Source organism: Periplaneta americana, chromosome 13, assembly GCF_040183065.1.
Source record: "Periplaneta americana isolate PAMFEO1 chromosome 13, P.americana_PAMFEO1_priV1, whole genome shotgun sequence".
Taxonomy (NCBI): Eukaryota; Metazoa; Arthropoda; class Insecta; order Blattodea; family Blattidae; genus Periplaneta; species Periplaneta americana.
In genome coordinates this window covers 137451879-137479683 of record NC_091129.1, presented here as the reverse complement: position 1 = coordinate 137479683, position 27805 = coordinate 137451879, and the positions used below count along the sequence as shown (strand labels likewise).

At 35.3% G+C, this 27805-nt stretch overlaps 1 protein-coding gene across 2 annotated transcripts in view; it reads left to right on the top strand.

The window, feature by feature from the left end:
* Positions 1–27805, top strand: part of LOC138712477 (growth factor receptor-bound protein 14-like) — a 428407-nt gene that overhangs the window by 171367 nt on the left and 229235 nt on the right. For both annotated transcript variants that reach the window (XM_069844332.1, XM_069844333.1), the window contains exons 4-6: positions 8436–8566; positions 12898–12966; positions 17546–17674. In XM_069844332.1, coding sequence (XP_069700433.1) covers positions 8436–8566; positions 12898–12966; positions 17546–17674 — 329 coding nt within the window. The remainder of the gene's footprint in view (positions 1–8435; positions 8567–12897; positions 12967–17545; positions 17675–27805) is intronic.

Genomic DNA, 27805 nt, shown 5'->3' with positions numbered 1-27805 from the left:
TGAAGAATACAGTGCGTGCATTTCTGGGTTGTGTAACTTTCTCAATTCTCCTGTAATTTCATCTGCCTTAGCCCCAAATATTTTCCTAAGCGCCTTATTCTCGAACACTCTTAACCTATGTTCGTCTCTCAAAGTGAGAGTTCAAGTTTCACAACCATACAGAACAACCGGTAATATAACTTTTTTTTAAATTCTAACTTCCAGTTTTTGGAAAGCAGACCAGATGACAAAAGCTCCTCAACTGAATAATAAGTTTTACAATGTAAAAAACGCTGCTTGATTTGATATGGATTAAATTGCATGAAATGGATTGTGAAGTAACGAATAAAGTTTGACTTGTTCAAAAAGCTGTAGTTGCAATGTTTATATTGCCCTGTTGCTTGTTGCTCCTCATTTAGATCAACATGTCATATCCGATTGGTTATCTTGTCTTCCAATCGCCTTCTTAAAACGCCTGTGCGTCACAAGACCTCACCATCCCCAGTTCAGCAACAATAACAACACAAATGAATTTCACCTAGAGCAAGTGTAATGTGTGAAAGTGCTTATTAATTTAATATCAGTGATAAAATATTTCTTAATATTATGAACGCAAATTTGGACGAGCTATATTTTATTTCGAAATTATGACCAACTGAAGAAAAACTTTTCCTTTCGTAAAAAAATGAATAGAGATGAAGGAAAGTTGGACACGTATGATTCTTTCCGTAATTATTATTCGAAATCTATGTCACAATTTTCTGCTAGTTTTAAAGCATATTGCAATGAAACAGTTACCATTCGACGTATAATTGAATTCCGATAATGTTTACATGAGATTTATAAACACTGATGTAACGATTGTATCTACAGTGGACTCTCCTAAGTTCGACAAAACAGAATTGAAAGTTCAGTTCAATAAGGGTAGTGGGTGAGGCAAGTGAAATGAATACAAATTCTTATTGGTTATCCATCAACGAATACAGTACCGGTACTGTACTTGCATTTCCTGCCCGCCCAGAGACTTGTGTATGCGCTTCTAGTACCACAGTGGGTCTCGACAGTTCCGTCTCCCAAACGGCACAATTCTCAAATAGAAAAAGAAGAGTTCATTAATTTAAAATCACTGATCAATATGGATGTCCTAATCAATAAAATATTATGTTTTCCTTTAACAAAAGTATAACTACAAGACACAGAACCAATTCCCATTCAAATGGCAAACCCATTTCTTAGTGCCCGTATAGGGGCGTGTCTAATTCTCCTACGTAAGCAGTCGAACTATAGGATGTCGAACTTGATTTCTGTCGAACTTAAGAGCTTCCACTGTATTTTATTTATGGTCGACTTACCAATTTAAACTCATAAAATGTCAGTGTAAAATACAGATCGTGTAAAGAAGTCAGAATGTGATCGATATGAATATAGCGACTGTGATCCGTTTCAACCATCACTTTTATAATTTCCTAGTGAAAGTCGGAACATGCGCAAGAAGTGCTCATTATACGGGAATGCTAATTATGGTGTCATGTTCGGTTTTGCACGTCATCAGACTTTTTATCCTGTTCATTATATGTCAACTAATTAGAAGTTTGACAGAAAATATAGGTAATATTATCCATGAAGGATTATGTGTTTGGATGACAGGAGAAAATGGAAACTTCTCTCAAGGCATACATTCACGAGTAATTACTTAGGTAATGTTATTCTCCTCCCAAAAGACAAGGATCGTAGCATCGTAATAGATGCTTTCCTGGAGAGAAATACTGATACAGATTACGTTGCATGAAGATTTTCAACACCAACATTTCTAACAGGAAAGCAATTCAAAAGCATAAATTATCAATATTTTCTTTTTCGTCTTTTATCCATTCTTTTCTCTTTCTTCTCCTTCCTGTTTTTTCTTTCTCTTCTCTCATTTCTGCTTCTTCCTGCTTTTCCTTTCTCTTCTCTCATTTCTGCTTCTTCCTGCTTTTCCTTTCTCTTCTATCATTTCTGTTTCTTCCTGCTTTTTCTTTCTCTTCTCTCATTTCTGCTTCTTCCTGTTTTTCTTTCTCTTCTCTCATTTCTGCTTCTTCCTGCTTTTTCTTTCTCTTCTCTCATTTCTGCTCCTTCCTGCTTTTCTTTCTCTTCTCTCATTTCTGCTTCTTCCTGTTTTTCTTTCTCTTCTCTCATTTCTGCTTCTTCCTCTTTTTTTCTTTCTCTTCTCTCATTTCTGCTTCTTCCTTTTTTCTTTCTCTTCTCTCATTTCTGCTTCTTCCTTTTTTCTTTCTCTTTCATTTCTGCTTCTTCCAGTTTTTTTCCTTCTCTTCTCTCATTTCTGCTTCTTCCTGTGTTTTCTTTCTCTTCTCTCATTTCTACTACTTCCTGTTATTTCTTTCTCTTCTCTTATTTCTGCTTCTTCCTGTTTTTTCTTCTCCTCTCTCATTTCTACTTCTTCCTGTTTTTTCTTTCTCTTCTCTCATTTCTGCTTCTTCCTGTTTTTTCTTTCTCTCTCATTTCTGCTTCTTCCTGTTTTTTCTTTCTCTTCTCTCATTTCTGCTTCTTCCTCTTTTTTCTTTCTCTTCTCTCATTTCTGCTTCTTCCTGTTTTTTCCTTCCCTTCTCTCATTTCTGCTGCTTCCTGTTTTTCTTTCTCTTCTCTCATTTCTGCTTCTTCCTGTTTTTTTCCTTCCCTTCTCTCATTTCTGCTTCTTCCTTATTTTTCTTTCTCTTCTCTCATTTCTGCTTCTTTCTGTTTTTTCTTCTCTTCTCTCATTTCTGCTTCTTCCTGTTTTTTCTTTTTCTTCTCTCATTTCTGCTTCTTCCTGTTTTTTCTTTCTCTTCTCTCATTTCTGCGTCTTCCTGTTTTTTTCTCTTCTCTCATTTCTGCTTCTTCCTGTTTTTCTTTCTCTTTTCTCATTTCTGCTTCTTCCTGTTTTTTCTTTCTCTCTCATTTCTGCTTCTTCCTATTTTTTCTTTCTCTTCTCTCATTTCCGCTACTTCCTGTTTTTTCTTTCTCTTCTCTCATTTCTCCTTCTTCCTGTTTTTTCTTTGTCTTCTCTCATTTCTGCTTCTTCCTGTTTTTTTCTTCTCTTCTCTTATTTCTGTTTCTTCCTGTTTTTTCTTTCTCTTCTCTCATTTCTGCTTCTCCCTGTTTTTCTTTCTCTTCTCTCATTTCTGCTTCTTCCTGTTTTTTCTTCTCTTGCTTCTTCCTGTTTTTTCTTTCTCTTCTCTCATTTCTGCTTCCTGTTTTTCTTTCTCTTCTCTCATTTCTGCTTCTCCCTGTTTTTCTTTCTCTTCTCTCATTTCTGCTTCTTCCTGTTTTTTCTTCTCTTCTCTCATTTCTGCTTCTTCCTGTTTTTTCTTTCTCTTCTCTCATTTCTCCTTCCTGTTTTTTCTTTCTCCTATCTCATTTCTACTACTTCCTCCAGTTCCTTCACCTACCTCTTTTTTCTCCTGCTTTTGTCCTGTCCCTCCCTATCAACTTCCTTTTTTTACTTTTTCGTTTTTCTCTTCTCTCATTTCTCCAACTTTCTCTACCTTCTGCTTCTTTCTTCATCTCTTACCTTTTTCTTCTTCTTCTTCCTATCTCTATCTACCTCTTCCTAATCTATTCCCTCTATTTCCTACTCCTTTCTGTTTTCTTATTTCTCTTCTGTTATTCCTCCTACATCCTCTAACTTCATCTTATGCTTCTGTTTTATCCTTCTGTTTTTTCTTCTTCCCCTTTCTATTTCATTCTCTCTTTTTGTACTCTTTTTCTCAGTCTCATCCAGTTTTCTCCTATTTCTTCATTATTCTTCTTCTTCTTCTTCATCATCTCTATGCTTTTTCTTTCTCATTTTCTCTCCTTCCTCTTTCTGTTACTCCTTACTGTGTCCTCTCTCTTTCTATTTCATTCTCTCTTCTTCCGCCTCTTTTTCGTCCCCCCTCTCTCCTACTTGATCATCTTTCTCCTCCTGTGTCCTCTTTTTCTACTATTCTTCTTTTCTTCTTCTTCGTATTTTTACCTCTCTTACATCTCATCCTCTTTCCTCTCCTTCTCACTCATTTTTCTACGTCTCCTCCTCCCCTCTTCACTCTTCTGCCCCTTCCTCATTACCCAATCCTCTATTCTTCCCTTCATACTTCTCCATTCTATAAAATAGCCTTTTCTCCGAAAAAAGAATATCCCAAGCAAATCCTACCAATCGCATCTTAATGACAACAAAATTCTATCCTCCCAAGTTGCTTTTCTTCGGCACTTTGGACACATGTGAATGTGTAAGAGACATTTCGCAGCTTCATCCTTAACGGAAGCCACGTCGCAATTATTCAAGTGTCGTTCTCGACCTCGCCAGCTGTACTGCTTGTCTGCATTCGGCCTTGGGCATAACTTTCCTAGCGATTAAGCACCACACCACTAAGATAGAAATTGAGAGTGGTCAGTGTCGTGTTCCGGTCATTATGTTCCCAGGGAACGAACTAGGCTTCTAGCTAGGAGCTCGACTTCTACTGCAGACTGTACATAGGCTGCTAACAGAACGGTTCTGACAGTTTCTATGAAGGCGGGGAAGAGGAAGTTCCAAATTTTGGCTTCTCTAACCCGTTACATATTTTGTTGACATTGCCGTGGCAAACCCTCACAGAAGATGGTGCTTGTCACCCCACTAAGACGCCACAAAGCAAGCCTTTGTGTGATATTATCTTTCTTTAAAAGATTTTATTTTTTCTTGTAGCTAATTATACACACAAGCAGTCCATGTCATGTAAATGAATCTTAGAGTTAATAACGGCAGCATGCCCAGTGTAAAACTCCAGAACTACATGCGGTCGATTGAAGAAATTTTTACTAGTCGGAATAACTTTTTATTATTTCTTAATTTCGTTTCAGGTGAGTGACATTCTGTTTGTTCAAAAAAAAAATTATATAAGTAGTAAAACATTACAGTACTATACATAATTACTACGAAAGTTGCAGCAGTGGTCATTTGTAACAAAATTAGATAGTGAATAATTTCGAGGGAAAAATTGTTCCGGGGCCGGGTATCGAACCCGGGACCTTTGGTTAAACGTACCAACGCTCTCCCAACTGAGCTACCCGGGAACTCTACCCGACACAGATCCAATTTTTCCCTCTATATCCACAGACTTCAAAGTGGGCTGACAACCGTCAAGCAACCAACATTGAGTGCACACTAACTCTGTGTGACTTAGATTGTGGTTTTCTGTTACGTACAGTGACGTGTATTATGCAAATCAAGCTTTCAGGAATAACTCCCTGTGAAGTTAATTTGAATAATTTCGAGGGAAAAATTGTTCCGGGGCCGGGTATCGAGCCCGGGACCTTTGGTTAACGTACCAACGCTCTCCCAACTGAGCTATCCAAATTGGATCGGTGTCAGGTATAGTTCCCGGGTAGCTCAGTTGGGAGAGCGTTGGTACGTTTAACCAAAGGTCCCGGGTTCGATACCCGGCCCCGGAACAATTTTTCCCTCGAAATTATTCAAATTAACTTTACAGGGAGTTATTCCTGAAAGCTTGATTTGCAAAATTAGATAGTGGTCCAACGTTAAACTAATTGGTATTTATAAGAAGTTGCCCAAACTTTATGTTTTATAAATACTTAGCATCTTAGTAGTGTAACTGGTGTAAATTGCAAATGCGTAGTTCAGAGATTAACGTTGTTAGGTGCGCCACTCTCAAAAGACACTTTATTGTACTGGTTAACAAGAGCGAGAACGACTGCCCAATTATTCCAGTTTGAAAGCAATAAAGAAGAGCGCAACGGTTCTGAAAACTGGAAACAATTTTGTTCCAGAAGTACAAAAAATGCTCCAGAAATATTAAATAGCCCACAACAGTGCTCGCCGAGTCAATGTAAAAACAAAACATATACACAGACAGTTTTTAGGGTGAAGCTATAATTATGATCTATTTGATAGTAATATACAAGGAGGGACATTCCTAGTCGATGAAGGTTGCCGTGATTTTGGGTATAAAACTATGCAATACAAAATTCGCAAACTCGCCCTAGGGGCTGGCTGGTATTGATTGGCAATATTTATAACTATCAGAGCCGTTCACCTATACACAACACTGCACATCTATCGGAGTCTGAGTACCTACTATATACCAACTATTACTATAGGTTATTTACTTCATTTATTTATTGTTTCCCATTACTGCATTCTTCCAAGTGTTTTTGCATGGGAACATACAGATATACGTAGTTGGGTGTTAACCACAATACAAGTTACGTTTTATATCGTGTGTTCATTAAAAAAATTCCTACCTTAGACAAATTTTTTTTTGGAAAAAAAGAACACGTCGATTTACTGTAGTTTTCGAGACAGAAGTTCAAAATCACTCACTGCTGGTTGAATTTTCTGTTTCACCCCTTCACCCCATACCTTTTGAATTTCAAATTGCATCACCTATCTTCAGACACGTCATTTGAAGGCGATGATGAAAACGTACCTACAAAATTATATATAGGGTGATTCACGAGAATTCACCGTCCCTTACGGAGCTTATTTCCGGGACATTCTGAGCAAAAAATTTCATATAAACATTTGTCCTAATCTCAATATTTTCAGAATTACACTAATTTGAAATTGTTTCTAAAATACCATTATTCTTGAGTTTTAAAGGTAAAAGAATATTACAGATAAAAAATGAACTATTTAGGAGTAGGGTAAATTAGGGTCTGTTGGACTGTCGGGCTTGTTGGACACTTTGTACTTTAACGTGTTACCTCGCCACTTGTGGGCACCACATTCTGCTAGAAGTCAATGACGGAATTAGCCACGAGTGGGGCTACTTCCGTCATTGATTTCTAGCAGAATGTGGTGCCCACAAGTGGCGAGGTAACACGTTAAAGTACAAAGTGTCCAACAAGCCCGACAGTCCAACAGATCCTAATTTACCCTATCGTTTCTTTAATTAGCTAGTATTCTGAAGCTAAAAATGTGTTGTGAATTCCACAGTTGTTTCGCACTGAATTTTTTTTTTCGATTTTTAACTACAAAATTACATTTTCGCACTCATTTATAATAACAATTGTTACAAATCACGCCATCTTGTAAATTCTTTAAGACTGTACATTAGGATGCATAATTAAAGAATCAAGTTCCTAAAGCCGTATGATTTGTAACAATTTTTGTGATAAGTGCGTAATAATGATGTCATTTTAGTTAAAAATTGAAGAACAAAATCTGTACAAAGCAATTAACAACATATTTTTTGCTTTAGAACACTAGCCAATTAAAGAAATGACACTTCTGAATAGTTAATTCTCTATTTGTAATATTTCTTTTACCCTTAAAACTAAAGAAAAAAGGTATTTTACTAACAACTTCAAATTAGAGTAACTCTGAAAATATTAAGATTAGGACACGTGTCTATATGACATTTTTTGCTCGGAATGTCTTCAGAAATAAGCTCCGTAAGTGACGGTAAATCCGTGTGAATCATCCTGTATATTTCGGCCCATCCGTCCCTGAGATAGAACCAGAAATGTTATCATTTAATGAATATCAAATAATAGACTACGATTACAGGGGTTAAAAATGAATACAAGTCATTTGTTATAAATGAGTCACAACAGTAATTCACGGCCTACTGAAAAATACCCAAAGATCCTATACACGCGTTATGGCCTGAGTATGATATAAGATGTTTAAAAAAAACGCCGGACAATTCCATGACAGGAACTCTATTCATACCAGGCAAACAACAGATTTGTTTTCTAGTAGGCCTACACGCAATGTCTTTAAAATCCGGTCAAATATCAGCTAATCTTTAATTAGTTAAATTATAGGCCTATATTTCTCGCTCTATCTCAAGAACGGATGGATCGAATTACTAATACATATTTATAATTACTCTACTTATAATTCTAGTAAGCCGTCATCACCATCATGCGAAGTTGATGACACATCCATTTCATTCTTTATGACAGAAACGACTACTGTCGCTGTTTAATAATACAGCTAGTTCTCTGAATAGGGGAAAAACATCAATGTTGAATGATTAAGGGTTCCAATATTTTGTTCTTTCCTTCCATGAGATAAAAATGTGAATTCGAAAGTAAATACAGAGGAAAGGTTATGTTGAGATGGTGTAGAACAAAGTATGTCCAATCATTTATAAGAAATTTCTGTAAACAGACACACAAACGATATGTCAAAATTATTCTTTCGATAAGATGAGTGCAAATATAAAATCTCTATGTAGATTTTGCAGTAACAACATACGTTTTCTCTGTATTTTGTGTGATAAGAAAGCAAGAAGACGGTAAAGTATGTGAGGTAAAAACAGGATTAATCCTAACTCGTAAAGAGTCGAGAAGAGTATAAACAAGTATAACGGAAAAAAAATCAAGCATTTTAGGTGACAATGAAACAAACAAATCAAATTCGGGAGAAAGTCATTCTCTAGCTGAACTTTGAGATGAGAAACTTGTGCTAATGTATAATGTTGGTTATGTTGCAGAGCGCAGTTTGGAGGACCACGAAGAAGTGTTGACTGTGTATCACAACATGGAGGCTCTCGGAAAGCACACTGACAAGCGGTTCGTCTTCCGTAAAGATTTTCGCAAATATGAATTCTTCCATAGTCCTCAGGTAATAAGAACAGCATATCTGTCTATTGGGCAAAATTTGAAGAGTTATTGTAAACATATCAGATTTGTGAAAAATTGATACGTGTGGCACGTTTGTCTTGCATCTCCCCACCGAATTTACGTTATCCTCCCATCTCAGTAGCCTGTTACGAAGATAATACAGGTAATTATTTTATTTTTGTTACACAATGTTTTCCTTTGGTGCAATAATTCTCAGATTTATAATTCACTGCTATGTTTGACAACCGTATTCCTTCGATTCTTATGTACTCTTTATAAGTGTATTTATAACATTTGATTGTCAGATTATAACATACATATGTATTATTATATTACTTGTTTAGCAGTAGTCTGCTTCTGCTCCTAGGAATCACATTTCAGCATGCGAAATTTTACTATTCTTTAAGGGAAACTCCTGCCAGATTTGTTATTACTTTGATATTAATACCGATATTAAAAATAAAGTAGCAATTATCACCCTATGTGTGAGTTTATTTTAAATTTACAAAGGATTCTCACAGACACTTGGTAAAAATTTCACAATGCGATATTATTATTTCTACTCTTGTATGGAAGTGAGACCTGAACATAGAAATTGATATGAAATAAAATGACTACAAATTAAACTTCTTCGAGCAGTTAAAAGTTTCATGATGTAAAGAAAAATTATGCGATAAATAATTTAGAATTAACTGTATAAAATTCTTGAAGTAAAACAGCAACAGATGCAAACATCACGTGCAAGTAATGGCTGCAGAAAATATACCGACAAAAATCTTAGAGGAAAGTGCCGTAAACCGGATTCCTCCCCCTAAAGTGGACCCCCAGTCTCCTGGCTCTGCATTCTCTTGAACTCTAGCAGAACTAGGTGTAAATAGTAGTTTAGGCTTCTACCAGTCTGTAGCGGAGCACACACGTCGCCCGCTTCACTTGTTGCTTATCAGTCTGCAATTACGTGTTTTGACAGTGGAAAAAGTTTTTACACTGTGCTACATTTTTTGTTTATTCTCCTAGATATTGTCAGGTAAGCCATTCGATCTATATATATCCTTAAATGGTAAGGTTTAAGGTTACTGCTTGTCATTAAACCGTGTAATTTAGATATCTGGTTAAAAATCTATTGAGTTAACAAAGTGTTGGCTATAGTCGCGTAAACCTGACCCCCTTCAGTTGCCTAAGCCGGAACTCTTATTTTTTCATGTTTAAAGTCTACCTGTATTTGTACACACTCTTATTCTATTGGAATTCTGTTCCAAGTTTGAAGAGAATAATGGAGAAGGAAGGAACAATCTTTACAGCGTACCATTCAAGGTGGATCCAAATGAACTCCTTCACTCAGTGGATTCGACACTTCGTCGAGTTTGCCAATCCTACAAAAGAAAAACCTGTGCTGTTGCTCTTGAATGGCCACTTTAGCCACACACAGAATATTGATCTGAGCAACTTGGCAAAAACAAATCATGTTACAATTGTGCCGCTGCCACCTCACTCTTCACACAAACTACAATCTTTGGACAAAACTTGCATGGGTCCCCTCAAAGTTCACTACAGCAAGGAAATCAGGCAGTGGTTAAGGCACAATGAACGTGCTGTCAGTGCTTTTGATGCAATGGACCTGTTTGGTAAAGCCTATATTAGATGCCAAACAGCTCAAATAGCAATCAATGGATTTAAAGCAACCCTTGAACAAGAAGCTGTTTTCAGATGCCGAATACATTGAAGAGGCAAACAAAAAACGAGATTTCTCTTTCTATGTGTTAAAGAAACGAACAGCAGAAAATCAGAGCTTTCCAGAGAACGGAGAAGAATGTGATGTGAACGAACCACAAGTTATTGTAGAGTTTGACCCAAATCAACAATCAACATATTCGGCTGGTCAGGGTGTTCCTCTGTCATCAGCTACACTTGAGGATCCTCAGAGTTCCACATCTTCTAAGACAAGCCCGTTTGACATCACTCCCATTCCAAAATTAAAAAAAGAGGTTCTCGAATAGGGGGCGAAAGATCTGCAGTTCTACGATCATCACACCTACTTCTTATGAAGCCCATTTGGTGGAAGCTAAGAAAGCTAAAGAAGCAATGGAAGCTGAACAACAAGCACAGAATCGTGCTCAAGGACGCAAAAGCAATCGCGGCCAGGGACGTGGTTCAGAAGTACAGCCTTCAAGAAAAGGGAAAGGGCTCGTGAAAAATCGTCTAAATTTTGAGAAAAATGTGAGAATCAAGCACTGAAGATGAAAACAACGTGACCTCTGGAATATCTGAATTGGATCTTTTCTCGAAAGTTTTCCCATCCAAAGATGATGCTTGGATGTGTGTTTTGTGACAGAAAATTTACGGAGGATTCTAAAGGGGAACTTTGGGTCATTTGCGTTATGTGCTGGGACTGAAAAGGACATGAACATTGCGATTTTTGTCGCTAAACGATTTAATTCTGTTGTACGTTTTGTGTATCTTTTTGAATACATCCCATAGGCTATCTCTTTTTAAAAAATAAAACCTGTAATTGTAATATTATACTTATACTTTGAAACTACATTATGTTTTCTCTTATTTAATAGCTTTTTTTCAAATTTGTTTAGTGTTATTTTGATTATTTTTACAAGGGGTCCGATTTCGGCAACTATTTTTCAAATCGCCAAAGTGTAAGGTTATTGAAAATAACTTTTTTCATACCAATTTTTTATTATATTTTCTAAAAGTAAAATGTAAATGGTGCATAACATTATAAAGTAAATATTACATGCTTTTAAAACATAATTTTTTACTGTTTCATATTTTTTTAAAATCAAAAACAAAATGGGGGTCCGGTTTTGGGCACTTTCCTCTACGTACATATCTAAAAGTATGAGTAACATCGGTGGAGATACGAAGCAGTAGCTGAATGAATCCTGAACACATTTCGAGCCTAATCCATATAGTACAAACGAAACACAAAAGGTATGTTTTAACTAACGGTTCTCATCAATTGCTAATTTAACGCCTGTCATAAATGTATTTAAAAAATAATTTTCTACTTACAGTCTGACGATTCCCATTTAGTTCAAAGAATTAAATTATTACAATTCTATATATATATATATATATATATATATATATATATATATATATATATATATATATAAGGACCACAAATTTTGCATGGTAATTGATATTTAAAAGAACACAAGTACTTTAATTAGTGTTAGTGTCCAAAAACAGTTCAAAATGCTAGTTAATCATAAACTAAAGTTTGAATAGTTTCTTTAAATAAACTTTCAGGCCTATTGTAGATACGGTAATGTAATATAAGATTTCAAATACATATCACATATTTAAAATTTATTTTCAATATTTTTACTTACATAATGCATTGATCTAATTCAGTTAATTTTACAAAACATAGTTGAAAGAATTATATACTGGGATGTAGGTATACAATTAACATTCCTTTTGCATAGTTTTATGTTATACTACATCAATGCAAATAACACAAGCTATGAATATTTTAAGTATTGATGTTGTGATGGTGATGTTTGTAAACATTACAAAGTTCAAATAATTATGGTTGGTAAGTTAGCCAACGAACAAGTGGATAATCAAACATTACTGGAAGACAGAGAATGCTGAAGGTTTTATAGAATGTCCAGAGTTTAGAAAATATCATTGGATACATAACCTAACCATCTTCTTAGCGGACATCCTCCCCCCTTGTGCAATATATAACTAAAATAAGTTATTTACATATTTCCTAACTATATAAAATGACAAAAGTAAACCTATTCTATTTATTTATTTGTTGAAAATACTCAAATTAGTATATAAATCCAGTTATAAGCAATATAAAAAGTTTATATTTGAAGCAATGCTTAGTTCCCGTATTTAGATTTATTTCTGTTTTTTTTATTTACGTTAGAAAATACGTAAATAACTTATTTTAGTTGTATTACAAAGAGAGGTTATGTCCACTAAGAAGACGCCTGTGAACCAAATGGTATTTTCTAAACTCCGAACGCTCTATATGCAGAATTGGGCTGAAGAATTTGATACACTTCCATTAAAAATTTACAGATTACGTGATAAATTTGATCGAACTGGATTCATTGTAAATGTGCCAAAGAGTGGTCGACCAGTCACTGTTGCCCCCTGCAAATGAAATGTGTGTTGCTCTGGCATTTATTCAAACCCTAAAAATAAAAAAAAACTATTAGTATTCCGATTGTTAAATAATAATAATAATAATAATAATAATAATAATAATAATAATAATAATAACTGTATATCTATTTTTGCTCACCACAATATATACACACCATTTTTTTTCGATTGTCTAATTTTGAAACTTTGTTACAGCAATTCTTCCCAGCCGATATGGTAGACCCTATGGCCTGTGACCAGTTGCTGGAGCCTCATGCTCTCCAGGTAAGACATCTGGCATGTGTAATGGATACAACATTACAACTGTTACTTACTTACTTACAAATGGCTTTTAAGGAACCCGAAGGTTTATTGCCGCCCTCACATAAGCCCGCCATCGGTCCTTATCCTGTGCAAGATTAATCCACTCTCTATCATCATATCCCATCGCCCTCAAATCCATTTTCATATTATACTCCCATCTACGTCTCTGCCTCCCCAAAGGTCTTTTTCCCTCCGGCCTCCCAACTAACACTCTATATGCATTTCTGGATTCGCCCATACGTGCTACATGCCCTGCCCATCTCAAACGTCTGGATTTAATGTTCCTAACTATGTCAGCTGAAGAATACAATGCGTGCAGTTCTGCGTTGTGTAACTTTCTCCATTCTCCTGTAACTTCATCCCTCTTAGCCCCAAATATTTTCCTAAGCACCTTATTCTCAAACACCCTTAACCTATGTTCCTCTCTCAGAGTGAGAGTCCAAGTTTCACAACAATACAGAACAACCGGTAATATAACTGTTTTATAAATTCTAACTTTCAGATTTTTTGACAGCAGACTAGATGATAAAAGCTTCTCAACCGAATAATAACACGCATTTTCCATATTTATTCTGCGTTTAATTTCCTCCCGAATGTAGGGATTCGTAACAAGCTGTTTTTTACGGTGATGGGTTGTTAGCCCTTCGCCCAACCCCCAAGCTGGAGGACCACCCCTTATCGGCTGTCCACGACTGCTTATTCAATATTCGCAGCTACCCTCCATATCTGGAGGCCGTCTCCTCTATCCGCAACCTGAGGACGCGCCATGCCGTGGTGATAGGGACCCACAATACATGGACATTACAACTGTTAGCAACTAAAATTAATTTCACACTTTCGTGAATGTTACTTTTAAAAGAACAACGCGGAGATCTTCATACTATGTATTATAATTCTACGAATAATAATGTTGACTACAGCTCTGAGTTTGATTGATAAAAGAAGCGGTAAATAAAACATGAAGTTTGCTGAGTATGTCCCATACCAGAATACTGCAGTCGGGATCACAAAACCACTGTCGACAATAGACTAGTTTAAAGCCACTTAACAAATAGAGCTACAAACGGAAATAACACCAACATATACTGTACTAAGAATGGACGAAGAAATACTACACGAAATCGCTTCTAAATTAAAAATCGAAGGGACAATGAATTATGAAGCATGTAACACAAGTGATCAAAAGTCAAGACAGATGCAAAGGAAAATTCTTGTAAGACTTAATCGAATTGTGTAAACAATCTGCAGTAGGTTCTCGAATATAGACTATGAGTACGCCGTAAAAAAAAAAGTCCGTTCAAAAGCAGAAAAGCGCAAAAATGCAACAAAAAATAGAACATTTCCTAAGAAATGGCCAATAGACAATAAAAGACCGAAAAATGCAAAATTAAAGTAGGCCATATTAGTTCGTGTTGAAGTGAAACGAGCTTGTATTGCATCCTGCATTGTCTGTGATGTCTCAGAAAAAAGATGATATTTCATCAACTTCCGAGCCCTACTTATGATGAATAACATAGTATGTGCTTATTTCCAAAGTGTTAGATAAACGGACTCTTAATAATACTCAGCAGCGTGTAGAAATGTGTTACAGAACCAAAAGAATTGCTCGCAAGTGACATAGTTCACATTCCTGCCGGAAATTAAATGTTTGGCAACCACACAGTCCATATAGCCTATATTTACAGTACTATTAGCTTACATTACGTTCAAGAGATACTCATTAGTTAATTGTCTACTACAAGCATTAGAAAGTCAGCAAGACAAACACGACGTCCATCATCGTGCCATGACGTCAGCGTATCTAAATAGGCTCATACAAGTCTAGTTAAATATTGTTATATTAGAATCGTATTGTCAGTATCCTATTACACTTTATTCATTTTCCCTTAACTGCAGGTTGTTATCACTTATCATAACCTACACATAGTAATTGAGTTTCTTACTCGGCCGGTATCTCATTACCAGAGGTAAGTTACCATTCCGCAGACTCACGTTCGATTCCATTCTTGACTGAAGTAACAGGCTAATTGTGATGGACAAAATCGGAGCATAATATTTATCCCGAAGTTCTCCAGTCTGACTCAACATTATACACTTCATACCGTCATCGATTTCTTCACTTTTTGCTCATTTCATATTACCATTTCACGCAATAAAATATTATGGTTATACCACAGCTTGAGTTGATGAGGTTGCTAGGAACAATAGACTGTGCAGGTACTATTTCGCATTGTCTGTAATAAGACGATAGTAGCGAACCTAGTGGTTAGCAACTATCTATGGATGCATATTTATTATATATTGAGCTTCGTGACTGTATTTACTAGACTGTGGTTATACTAAGTGAACCCAAGTCCTGGCATTAATTTCAGCGAGTTAATTCTTTTAGATATTTCAAACGGAAAAGCTAAATACAATTTTGATAGTTTTTTCTTACGTTCCGAGAGAAAAAAAAAGTTTTAAACGAAACGTTTAATGGTGTATCCTAAGAAAACTATTGACTACTTTCACAATATACTCAGTAAATTTAAGAGAGCAGTGAATTTTAATAATACATGATAGGACGAATTTTAGTTTTGTCCCTTAAATTTACAGAAACTTGACCCAAGATGAAATGTAAATTTTCGTTCCTCAGAGCAATTTTGAATTTTATGGAACTGTGACAGCGTTGTAAAAGGTTACTAGTATCTGGAGTCATTAGATAGTCTACATCAGTCCGGCTTTGCTTCTCCTGAGAATGACGAGTAAGTAAAATCCAACTTACTCGTCATTCTCAGGAGAAACATAGAGAAAAATAGATCAACACTTTGGAACATTTTAAAGAAAGAAGGGATACCTCAAAATTTAATTTATGCCATTCAGAGCATGTACAGAAACACAGAGATTAAAATTAAAATTAATAACAAGATTAGTTTAACGACTAGGATAACAAATCAAGGCTTAAAACAAGGTTGCCCGCTGTCTCCTTGTTTATTTAATATATATATTAATGCACTTATTAAGGACTGGCAAATTGATTTGGACACACATTTTTTGATCGATAACAAACCTCTTAACACTCTGCTCTACGCATATGATTTAATTATATTAAATATCATCGAAGACAACTTACACATGGCAATTCGTAGGCTATATCAAAAAGCAAAAGAGTACAATTTAGAAATTTCTATACACAAAACAAAAACCATGGCCTTTATTGGTAAAAATTCTATAAGAACTAAAATAGTTATCAATAACTTTGGAGTAGAGCAAGTAAATGCTTTTACTTATCTTGGCTATAATCTCTCCTATATTCATTCTCGAGATATAGATAATAAATTAGCCAAATTTCAACAGCTGCTAAGTACAATTAGAAATACTGTACACTGTTTAAGAAGGTCCGGTAAGACACAATTTTGAAATTCTACAAAACAATGGCTATTCCAACTTTGCTATATGGATCAGAAACTTGGACTCTAACAAGTAGTCAATTGAAAAGAATAGAAGTAGCTGAGATGAGATTACTAAGACCGCTAGCAGGCTGCACTCTCTATGACCATAAATATAATGAAGACATCCGACAAGAACTAAATATCGCAGCCATTACAGAGACAATCCACAAGTATCGGAGCAACTGGCATGAGCATGTTCTACGGATGCCAAATGATAGACTACCCAGGAGATTATTAAATTACAGACCCTTTGGATACAAAGATCGTGGACGCCAAAAGAAGCGATGGAGAGACCAGCTTTTCACCTGAGACGGAACAGGCCAAATGGCCTAAACCCTGATAGCTATTGATGATGATGAGATAGTCTACATATTACAGCTCTCATGTACGTTAGCCATGAAGGAGAGAACAAGAAATATAAACTAAATGTAAACATAAACAATTATGTTTAAAAACAGCTCTGGAAATGTACTTTCTCTTATGCAAGTTTACCGGTTAACTACTTTAAATTGAAATAGGAGGCAACTATTACTGATTGGTTGTAACAGAATACTGTTTGCAGCTTCTCTCTTCATGTTTTAGACAGAATAATTAAACAGTACAACATCTGTATTTTTTTCTTACAATATTAAAAACAATCTACATGGCAATGACCTCATACTCCTATGTGTCCGATGAATGAGCTGTTCATCATAACAGACTACTGCGTTCGAACTAGAGTTGCCAACTAGCCGGTATTTCCCGGCCGGAAATTTTGGCTTTTACAATTTCAGCGCCATATTAAACGCTTTTTCACCTAAACTTCAATGAACTCTAGGAGATAAAATAGTCAAATATGCAGCAGACTAACAATATGCAAGACTCTCACAAAGCCATCTCAAATCAAAGGTGTATCGTGAAACTTTGGGGTTTTAGTCATTCATTAGTATTACACTTGTCGCAGACCTACTGCTAAGAGTTTGAATTTTTATCAGCATCACAACACTTTTTAACAATTAATCTATCAGGTCACCATAATGGTTCATTTTACAAATCTAAATAAACTTAAAGAATATAATGTGATTACAAAGAACAATGATAAAAACTGTATTTCTTACTTACTATTTCAGATGCTTGTAACATCAGCAGAGGAGTGTCCTGAGGTTGGTAGCCATGTGTGGGTACGGGAGGCTAATAAGCAAGTATGGAGCAAGGTGTTTCTACTTCTCAGGGACGCAACCCTCTACGTTTCCCACAAGGTAATGCAGCTGAAAAAAAGATTGCTGTTATTAATAATTAATTAATTATTATAATTATGATTAATAAATTATTTAAGCTACGCCTTACTTTTATGTCAGTCTAGATAAGCACGGCGTATACCTAGTGCAAATAAAGAATACAGATATCTTATTACCGTTACTTCTATTTTGAATGTGTTCGTTCTCACGAAATTGGTAGGTACTAAATACATTAATTTGACTGAAATTGAATTAGCCTCTCTTGACTAGAGTGCCAACCATCCTTTTACCAATTAATCCTCACTAACACAGTCTATTTTGTCCTCAGATTGATGTTTCTTTCAAACAACATTGCTCACTTATTAATTGGATGTTAAATGTTAAGGAAATATTATTGGAATAATTTGAAAGTAATTCAAGTCGACAGAATTTTATATGTAGAAAACCGAGCGAGATGGCTCATGCGTTCCGCATGGGACTCACGTTCGGGAGGTCCGTGGTTCGATTCCTGGGCCGACCAACCTGAGTGTGGTTTTTCCGTGGTTTCATTGGCACGGTCCATTTCCCTTTCCCTCCCATGTAGAAAAAGAATTTAGATTTCATATCATTTATCTTCTTCATCTGATTCCATAGACATATTCAAGTCAAAACGCATGTCTTCATCTGCTTACGGTGGGAGGGGGCGTCTTCTCCGCAACCGTTCCTGGGTTCCCAGCATTCTGCAATATCTCTGTCAGGATTCATTCTTTAAGAGCACTTCCAAGGGCTCTTCGACACCTTGGAAGGGCCGTTGAAATGGGTCCTGTGTGAACTTAGGGCGGCGGGTAGGAAGCGGGTAGGAAGCCCGCGATTGGGTGAGCGGGTGAGGGTCAAATGCGGCCGGTGGGCTGGTGCACCTCATTCATCCCATAAATTCGGAGTGCACAATAGGCCCCAGTATGGCCGACATTCAAAGGGTCGTCCATAACCCGCCCCTAGCCACCGTTACCTTACTTAACCTACGTAGAAAAGATGTCTTCAGAGACAATGTAAATAACGACTGATTTTTAATTACCGAACTGGCTTTATATTCCACTTTCACTGATGGATCATCAGCAGTAATTTTCTTACAATATAGTCACCCAATGAAATAAAGTAATATGCAGTCTGGCATGTTATTCCATTATTCACGTCCGACACTCAGTTCTTATTAAAATTTGTAATTAAGCGCGCTACTATTCACTAACCTGATAAAACGAAAATACCACACAATAACATAATCGATTCATGCAAACTATACTGTATGTACCTATACTGATAGCATATTTCAAGTACAGTACGCTTTATTTGTATACAATAATGTAAGTTTTATAATACTAATGATAGGTGGGTTACTATTAATATTGCTACCGCTAGGTGGCAGTAGCAGTTTTTTATCATGTCCTTGTTACTAGTTTTTTTCCTTTTTTACCTTCTTTTATTTTCTATCGAGGTATCATAACACTTGTTCAAATTTTTTTAGTTCCCCGCCCCCCTCCTTTTGTGTGTCTTTCATCAATTTTTTAGCCACTTCACGCCAATCTTCTTTTTATTCCGTTTGGTTTAGTGCCAACATACTGCTAATGACTTCGGGTTTTTCTTAATTAGAATCTCCACCGAAGCCAGGAATCAATCGATCAGTCATACAGAACAGCTGTACGTAACGATCCCAACAGTAGGTTTTTTCCTTTCTCTCCTTCCTTCCACCTGAAGACGAAGGCAGAACCACCCTTCGAAACGTTGTGTCTTAATTTTTTGATTGTGACAACCAGCAATGGAAAAAGTCCAAACCCCTCACCTAAACATTAATGATCCACCATTGCTTTCCAACCCCTCATTTAGAGCACTATTAATACAGTTTGTTGTCCGTTACTTAGCAGTGGCGTACGTTGAATTTCTTTCTGGGATGACAGGGCTTTCAATTAGGTTTTTGTATCTAATTACATAATCATACATGTATCAATTATAAAGATTCTCGATGCACATTGAATCCAACCACGGCCTTGAAATCCTTAATTTGGGATCGTTCCTCAGCTAAAATGATAATAAAATTAACATGTACTTTTCATGGCTATTTGAGTAGATATTTTTCCCGAACACATTACACAAACTAATAACTAACTCTATTGAAATACATGTCACATTCAAGTAAATTATTAAAATAATAACAATATTAGAGTAAAATTGGTTCTCATCGTTTAGGCCTAAATATTAAAACCACTTGCTGTAATATTGATGTAAGGCCACCATCGTAGCTCAGTCGGCAAAGGCTCTTGTCTGCCGATCCGTAGCTGCGATTGGGCGCGGGTTCGATTCCCGTTTGGGCTGATTACCTGGTTGGTTTTTCTTTTCCGAGGTTTTCCCCAAGCGTAAGGCGAATGTCAGGTAATCTATGGCGAACCATCGGCCACATCTCACCAAATATCATCTCGCTATCACCAATCCCATCGACACTAAATACCTCGTAGTTGATACAGCGTCGTTAAATAACTAAATAAAATGAAATAGATTGATATGTGAACAAAAAATTCTATTCATCCATGACTGGTATCTAAACTGGTCTTTATTTTAGCGTCCTTAGCGAAAGTGAATATTTGTGCAAGGAAAACATTCTTTAGTCATTACAAAGCAGGCCTATAATAACTATATTTTAGAAATTAGTGTGGAAGTTGGGCATGACATGTTTTCACATTACTAGTTTGCAACTGTTATTTCGGAACTGTTGTCTGGGACATAGTATTTTTTGGAACCGGAACTGTCGGAACTGTTCCGGAAAAAGAACATCTTCGCCCACCACTATCAGGCAGTGTCACCTGGCGCATACCATTGCCACGTCATTACTCTATCACGCACGCGCACTATCCTCTCGCAATGCATGGTCTGCTATCTGTGAGCTATGAGGGAAACTTACTTTCTGGACGCGCCTCGTAATTATTTCTTCTTTTCCTTTTTTCTTTTTTTTTCCTTTCTCTTTTCATTTTTCTTTTCGCTCAAGGGACTTTTAACCCTAACCCTTCTCCTTGGTACGTCATTGGATAGACGTGAACATATACCGATCTTTAAAATTGCGTAAAAGACTGTAAAAGACTTGAATTAATTTGAGTAAGAATTGAAACCTGCTATATGATTTTATTCTTCAGTAGCTTCATTTCATTGCTTTAAATAATAAACAGCAGTTGTTACATTGAAAATTACAACTTTTACGCAGGACACAGGAGCTAATAATGATAAAAGTTAATCGCAAAATTGAGAACCGTGTTCATAAATTACGTTTGTTATAATTACAATTCATGACAAGTTCCCATTTTAACTTAAATTATTCATTGTCCCAGAATTGTCCCTTCGTTTTTAAATAATTCAGCCACTTTTTTAAATTTGGTAGCGTTTCATTGTATGTTAATTTTTATTTACGCACAATGTAAGTAGTCGGGCCATTTCTTTAAGTCAAACAGCGTGAGATAGTGTCAGTTTGAATTTCCACACAATATCAACAAATAATTAAGAATTAATTTTTACTTACATTTAGTTTATTGTATTACACTGTTGTAATTAATCAATATATAATTAATACCTTAATCTGTAGTGTTTTTGCAGTCGTACAACTTCAATTAATTACTATAGTTTTCCCTGTCCTAACATCGAATGGAAAAAAAAATTGACTGGCGTGTTTGTGAAACAATTTACATGTGTTTGCGTATTTAAAAATAGATGTGCACAGCAACACGTCTTGGAATTTGTCTGGCCGTTAGAAAATATGGATAAAATAATTGCAATAATACTTACTTACTAGCTTTTAAGGAACCCGGAGGTTCATTGCCGCCCTCACATAAGCCCGCCATTGGTCCCTATCCTGTGCAAGATTAATCCAGTCCCTACCATCATATCCCACCTCCCTCAAATCCATTTTAATATTATCTTCCCATCTACGTCTCGGCCTTCCCAAAGGTCTTTTCCCCTCTGGCCTCCCAACTAACACTCTATATGCATTTCTGGATTCGCCCATACGTGCTACATGCCCAGCCCATCTCAAACGTCTGGATTTAATGTTCCTAATTATGTCAGGTGAAGGATACAATGCGTGCAGCTCTGCGTTGTGTAACTTTCTTCATTCTCCTGTAACTTCATCCCTCTTAGCCCTAAATATTTTCCTAAGAACCTTATTTTCTAAAACCCTCAATCTCTGTTCCTCTCTCAAAGTGAGAGTCCAAGTTTCACAGCAATACAGAACAACCGGTAATATAACTGTTTTATAAATTCTAACTTTCAGATTTTTTGACAACAGACCAGATGACAAAAGCTTCTCAACCGAATAATAACAGGCATTTCCCATATTTATTCTGCGTTTAATTTCCTCCCGAGTGTCATTTATATTTGTTACTGTTGCTCCAAGATATTTGAATTTTTCCACCTCTTCGAAGGATAAATCTCCAACTTTTATAGTTCCAGTTCGTACAATATTCTGATCACGAGACATAATCATATACTTAGTCTTTTCGGGATTTACTTCCAACCCTATCTCTTTACTTGCTTCAAGTAGAATTTCCGCGTTTTCCCTAATCGTTTGTGGATTTTCTCCTAACATATTCACGTCATCAGCATAGACAAGAAGCTGCTGTAACCCGTTCAATTCCAAACCCTCCCTGTTATCCTGAACTTTCCTAATGGCATATTCTAGAGCGAAGTTAAAAAGTAAAGGTGATAGTGCATCTCCCTGCTTCAGCCCACAGTGAATTGGAAAAGCATCAGATAGAGACTGGCCTATACGGACTCTGCTGTAAGTTTCACTGAGACACATTTTAATTAATCGAACTAGTTTCTTGGGAATACCTAATTCAATAAGAATATTATATAAAACTTCTCTCTTAACCGAGTCATACGCCTTTTTGAAATCTATGAATAACTGATGTACTGTACCCTTATACTCCCATTTTTTCTCCAATATCTGTCGAATACAAAAAATCTGATCAATAGTCGATCTATTACGCCTGAAACCACACTGATGATCGCCAATAATTTCATCTACATATGGAGTTAATCTTCTCAAAAGGATATTCGACAAAATTTTGTACGACGTCAACAAAAGTGATATTCCACGAAAGTTACTACAGTTAGTCTTGTCCCCCTTCTTAAAAATAGGTACGATTATGGACTCCTTCCATTGTTCTGGTACAACTTCCTTTTCCCAAATTGCAAGTACAAGTTTATAAATTTTGCTAGATAATACGCTTCCACATTGCAATAATACATAATATAATATTTTGTGAAAATACCATTAGTCTCTTGATTGATTTCCACTAGACGCAAAACATTTAGGCTATCTTTAACTCGCAGTTCGGGTGAAAATGTTCAATAATAATATATAATAAAACAAGAGGGCTGAGCGTTGTAAGTAAGCCCTTCTGCTTTCCCTTCAATACAAAAGTCCTCATGAAGTGAACAATGTCATTGCTCTTATACTGTAAATAGAGATAGAATGTAATGCCTCCCCCCCCCCCCAAGAATCCTACTTCTGCCTTTTAATACAGATAGGTAGGCGTGAAATAACTGCAATATACACAATCAGTGGGTGGGAAAGGACGTTAAGATATCCTCAGAATTGTTTTAGAACAATTATTTGCTTTGAGAATTAAAGTTGAAGTCGTCTATGGTAATAAAAAGAGAAAATCGTCAGTCTGAAAAACAGAGATGTGGTCTATACACAATCTTGAAGTTCCACTGTTCAAAAAATAGACTACAACGGATCATAAGTTCATTGTTTTTACCTGTGTAAGCTTTACTGTATAATTTCGAAACCTAAGGGAAATATTCGTTACTATAGGCCTAGTACCTGCAACGGTAGTACTGTGGTTATGGTAATGATATGTTTATTGTTAGTAAAATAGCATGTACAAAAATACAGACTTAATTCTTCCCTGAAAGAGTAAAAACTCGTGCTCAGGGAGTTATCTAAAAACATACTTAACACAAATAAAGATAATTATTTGACACAAAGTAGGTAAAGGAAAAAAACATAGGGATAAATTAACTTTAAAAATAAAATTTCAATGTTACCAATTTAACTCATACAAATGCATATACATATTAAAGCAATACATATTATTTGAAAATTAAATTTCTAACGCTATTTTTTTTTCTGACACTAAATTTTCCAAATTTGGGTATTTTTCATTTATTTTATTATATAACTTTTGACCAAAGTAGGTACCATGGCTAAGAGCTGTGCTTGTGAAACACTTTGGTTCCTTTAGTCATATAAAATCGAATCTTTTAGTTCCATATTTATGATGATACAATTTTAATTTATTGCGATTTTTATGTATGAAGTTTAATAAGGCAATATAATAAATTTGTTTAATTTTCAGAACATTGAAATCAGTGAACAGAAGTTCGGATGAGTAATCAATTGGTTCATTAAGGCATATCTTAATTATTCTTTTCCAAATAATCATTAGTGGAGTGAGATTAGAATTACAAGTATTTCCTCACCGTAAAATTCTATACTGGAGAATGGATTGAAATAAAGCTAAATAAATTAGACGTAAAATATTAACTGGAAAATATGACCGAAGTATAACAAAGATATAAATTGTTTTACGTAATCTATTGCACAAGTATGTAATATGTTTATTCCATTGTAAATACTGGTCGATTTTTTTTATTTTAGTAGGTTATTTTACGACGCTTTATCAACATCTTCGGTTATTTAGCGTCTGAATGAGATGAAGGTGATAATTCCGGTGAAATGAGTCCGGGGTCCAGCACCGAAAGTTACCCAGCATTTGCTCATATTGGGTTGAGGGAAAACCCCGGAAAAAAACCTCAACCAGGTAACTTGCCCCTACCGGGAATCGAACCCGGGCCACGTGGTTTCGCGATCGTTACTCCACAGGTGTGGACAATATTGGTCGATCGTAATGCCTAAATACTTAACTTCTGAGGGTTCTGTTAATATAGAACATTCACAATTTTGAGAAGAACAATCAGAATGATGAATTTTGATGTTAAGAGAAGATTGAGGAGATTAAAGACCACTGAACCTTAGTGAAAACGGAACAACAGTTGTTTTGGATGTGTTTAAGGAAAGAGCGTTTGAATCAAACCACTCTTTAATTACTGTAATCCAATATTCGCATTAATATACGGTAAGAGCCTTTCCAAGATTTTTCACCATAAAGAATTACGGTATCATACGCATATGAATATATCACCCAATTATATCTGCGTAAATCAGTTAATAACAAATCATTTGTATAAACCAATAATAAAATTGGACCAAGAACAGTGTCCTGAGGGACTCCTACTTTTATGTTTTGAGTAAAACTAAATTCATTATCAATTTTAGTTACATGATTTCTGTTATTCAAATATGACTTAAATAAACTTAGAACATGACCATTAATGTCTAATAAGTTTAATTTCTGTAATAAAATATCACGATTAACAGTATCAAATATTTTTCGAATATCCAAAAATATACCCAAGAATTTGTTCCCTCAGTCTAACACACATATTTTATTTGTAGCACATAAAATAGCATAAATATAATAATAAGTTATAGTAACAACATTTTAGATCAGTTCAGTCCATTTGAAGTAAAAATAAAAAATAAAAATGTGCACAAAAACGTTAAATTAATTAATATGAAGTAGATCGAAAATAAGTACTGACTTGTAGTTACTCGGTTCAATTCGTAATTAGTTGTAGTAGTAATAGTGGTTATGTTAAAAAAATGTTATGTTTTATTTAACGACGCTCGCAACTGCAGAGGTTATATCAGCGTCGCCGGATGTGCCGGAATTTTGTCCCGCAGGAGTTCTTTTACATGCCAGTAAATCTACTGACATGAGCCTGTCGCATTTAAGCGTAATGGTGGTAATATAAGGACATAGCAGGAGTTAATTTCACACTAGGCAACTATACTTGTACAGAAATGATAATTGAGGCTTTCATGGTATATTTTCTATATCTAGAATTTTCGATAACTCGAAGCATTATGCATTTCCCAAAGCACTTCGAGATATCGAAGTTCGACTGTATTGGTAACTATTTACATTGGCAAATAAACTTCTTTGAAAATTCTAATTCTGTGTACAGACTTTCTAAAACATCTAAAAAAAATACATCCTTATTAAATAGATCTTTAAACGAATCATCATATGAGCACGAGAGTATCAGTTTAATCTTATAAAAAAACACACACACAATGAATATCGGTCTGCAAGAATAAAGCCATTTAATATAGTTTAGTAATAAGGACTTATTCCAGCTTCATTAATCACAATTAAATTTCCATGTTTCCGCACCATACATAACAGTACTTTTGACTACTGAATTATATATTTGCAATTTATTTTCCCTTGTTATAATGTCTGTCCCATAGAATACCATTCAACATTGCTGTTACTATTCTGCCTTTAGTAATTCTGTCCCTAATATCAGCATCTTGTCGATCTTCTTTATCTATTCGAACCCCCAAATACTCAAATTCTTCACAGCCTTTAATACAGCCTTTCTGATCTTTCAATATTAAATCCTCAGTTTTATTCCACTTCCATAATAGAAAATGTTTTTTTTTTTCTAGATTTACTTTCAAACCCCATTTATAGTATTCTTCTAACAATTTCCGAAACATAATTTCCATGTCTTCATATTCTTGTGCAGTTACCACCTGATCGTCTGCAAACAATAATGTATAGAACATAATTTATTGATTCATCTCAAACAGGTATTCCCATTCCTGAACATTTTCTCGTCCAGATTGACAATGCTCTCTGTAGAAATATCTTAAATAATGTAGGTGACATGCTACACCCTTGACGAAGGCCCTTTGTTACTCTAATTTCTTCTGACCTAGATTTTTCTATTTTCACTTTAGATACAGCATTCTTATATACATTTTTTATTGCATTAATAATTCTTGTGTTAATTTCCATATCAACTAATACATCCCATAATTTTTTTAGTGGTTCAGTGTTAATAATAATAATAATAATAATAATAATGATAATAATAATAATAATAATAATAATAACATTATCGTAATCATCATTACCATCCTTATCCTGTAAGCTTTCAGAAAGTAACAGAATCGGGGAATGGCCCGCATTCTTAGGGTTGCAGTAAGGAAAATGTTCTATGTTAGCCAAATGCTGCTACTTAGTTTGTAATTATACAAAATGCAGTAAGTAATATAGGACTCATACTCATATTCAAATTTATGATTCTGGAAGAGAGAAGAACGTCCTAACAATGTGACAGGTGTCCAAAAATACTTGTTTCTAAACAGAAGAGAGTATGTGAGGTATTTCCAACTGCTGCAGCTACTCTGACAGAGAATACGATAAGATATCCGTCTTATTACTTGCTGCTTGTAATTTCTACAACTTTTTTTTTCAACCAAATCTATGTGACTGTTGATTTTGGTTGCAAAATTAGCGTTTAGATTTGTGTTCAGCTCAATTATTATATTATCTAGTATTATCGCCGCGCTCTCATGGTTAACATTCGGCAGGTCTTTGAGCGGCCTCGTGCATAACATTCGGCAGGTCTTTGAAATTTAATTGCATTATTGTTTTCAATTTCTTATGTTGTTGGAGAATCACTCGCCTCAATTTCAGTATTGCAATCAATAAGCTGCTTTCATTATTAAATGACACCTACTTGTCTAATCCACGTGGACTAAAACCGAGGTTGCAATGTCTTGTGCTGAGGACGAATAGTTATTATTAAGAGTTAAGAATGTCAACGTACTCTTATATGAAATAATAATAATAATAATAATAATAATAATAATAGCCATTTAAGGGAACCAGATAGTGATTAAGGATAAAAAAATCCGATTTTTTATTGTGCTTTAAAAATAAAGTACAAAACGTGCTCTTTAAAATAATATAAATATTGTGGGGCGTATTTCTGCAGGTAAACCCTTTAAATAGCCTCTTAAAATTTGGCGTTGCATGTAATTCATACATCCTTCTTTTTTTTAATGCAGTTTTCCATAAGTTGACATTTTTCATACTTACGTGCATTTTTCTCTGAAACTACTGAATAAATTTACATGCAATTTTTACAATGTTTTTTGCAGCCTGTATTCTACATAGTAGACCTACGAGTTTAAGAATAACACACACATAA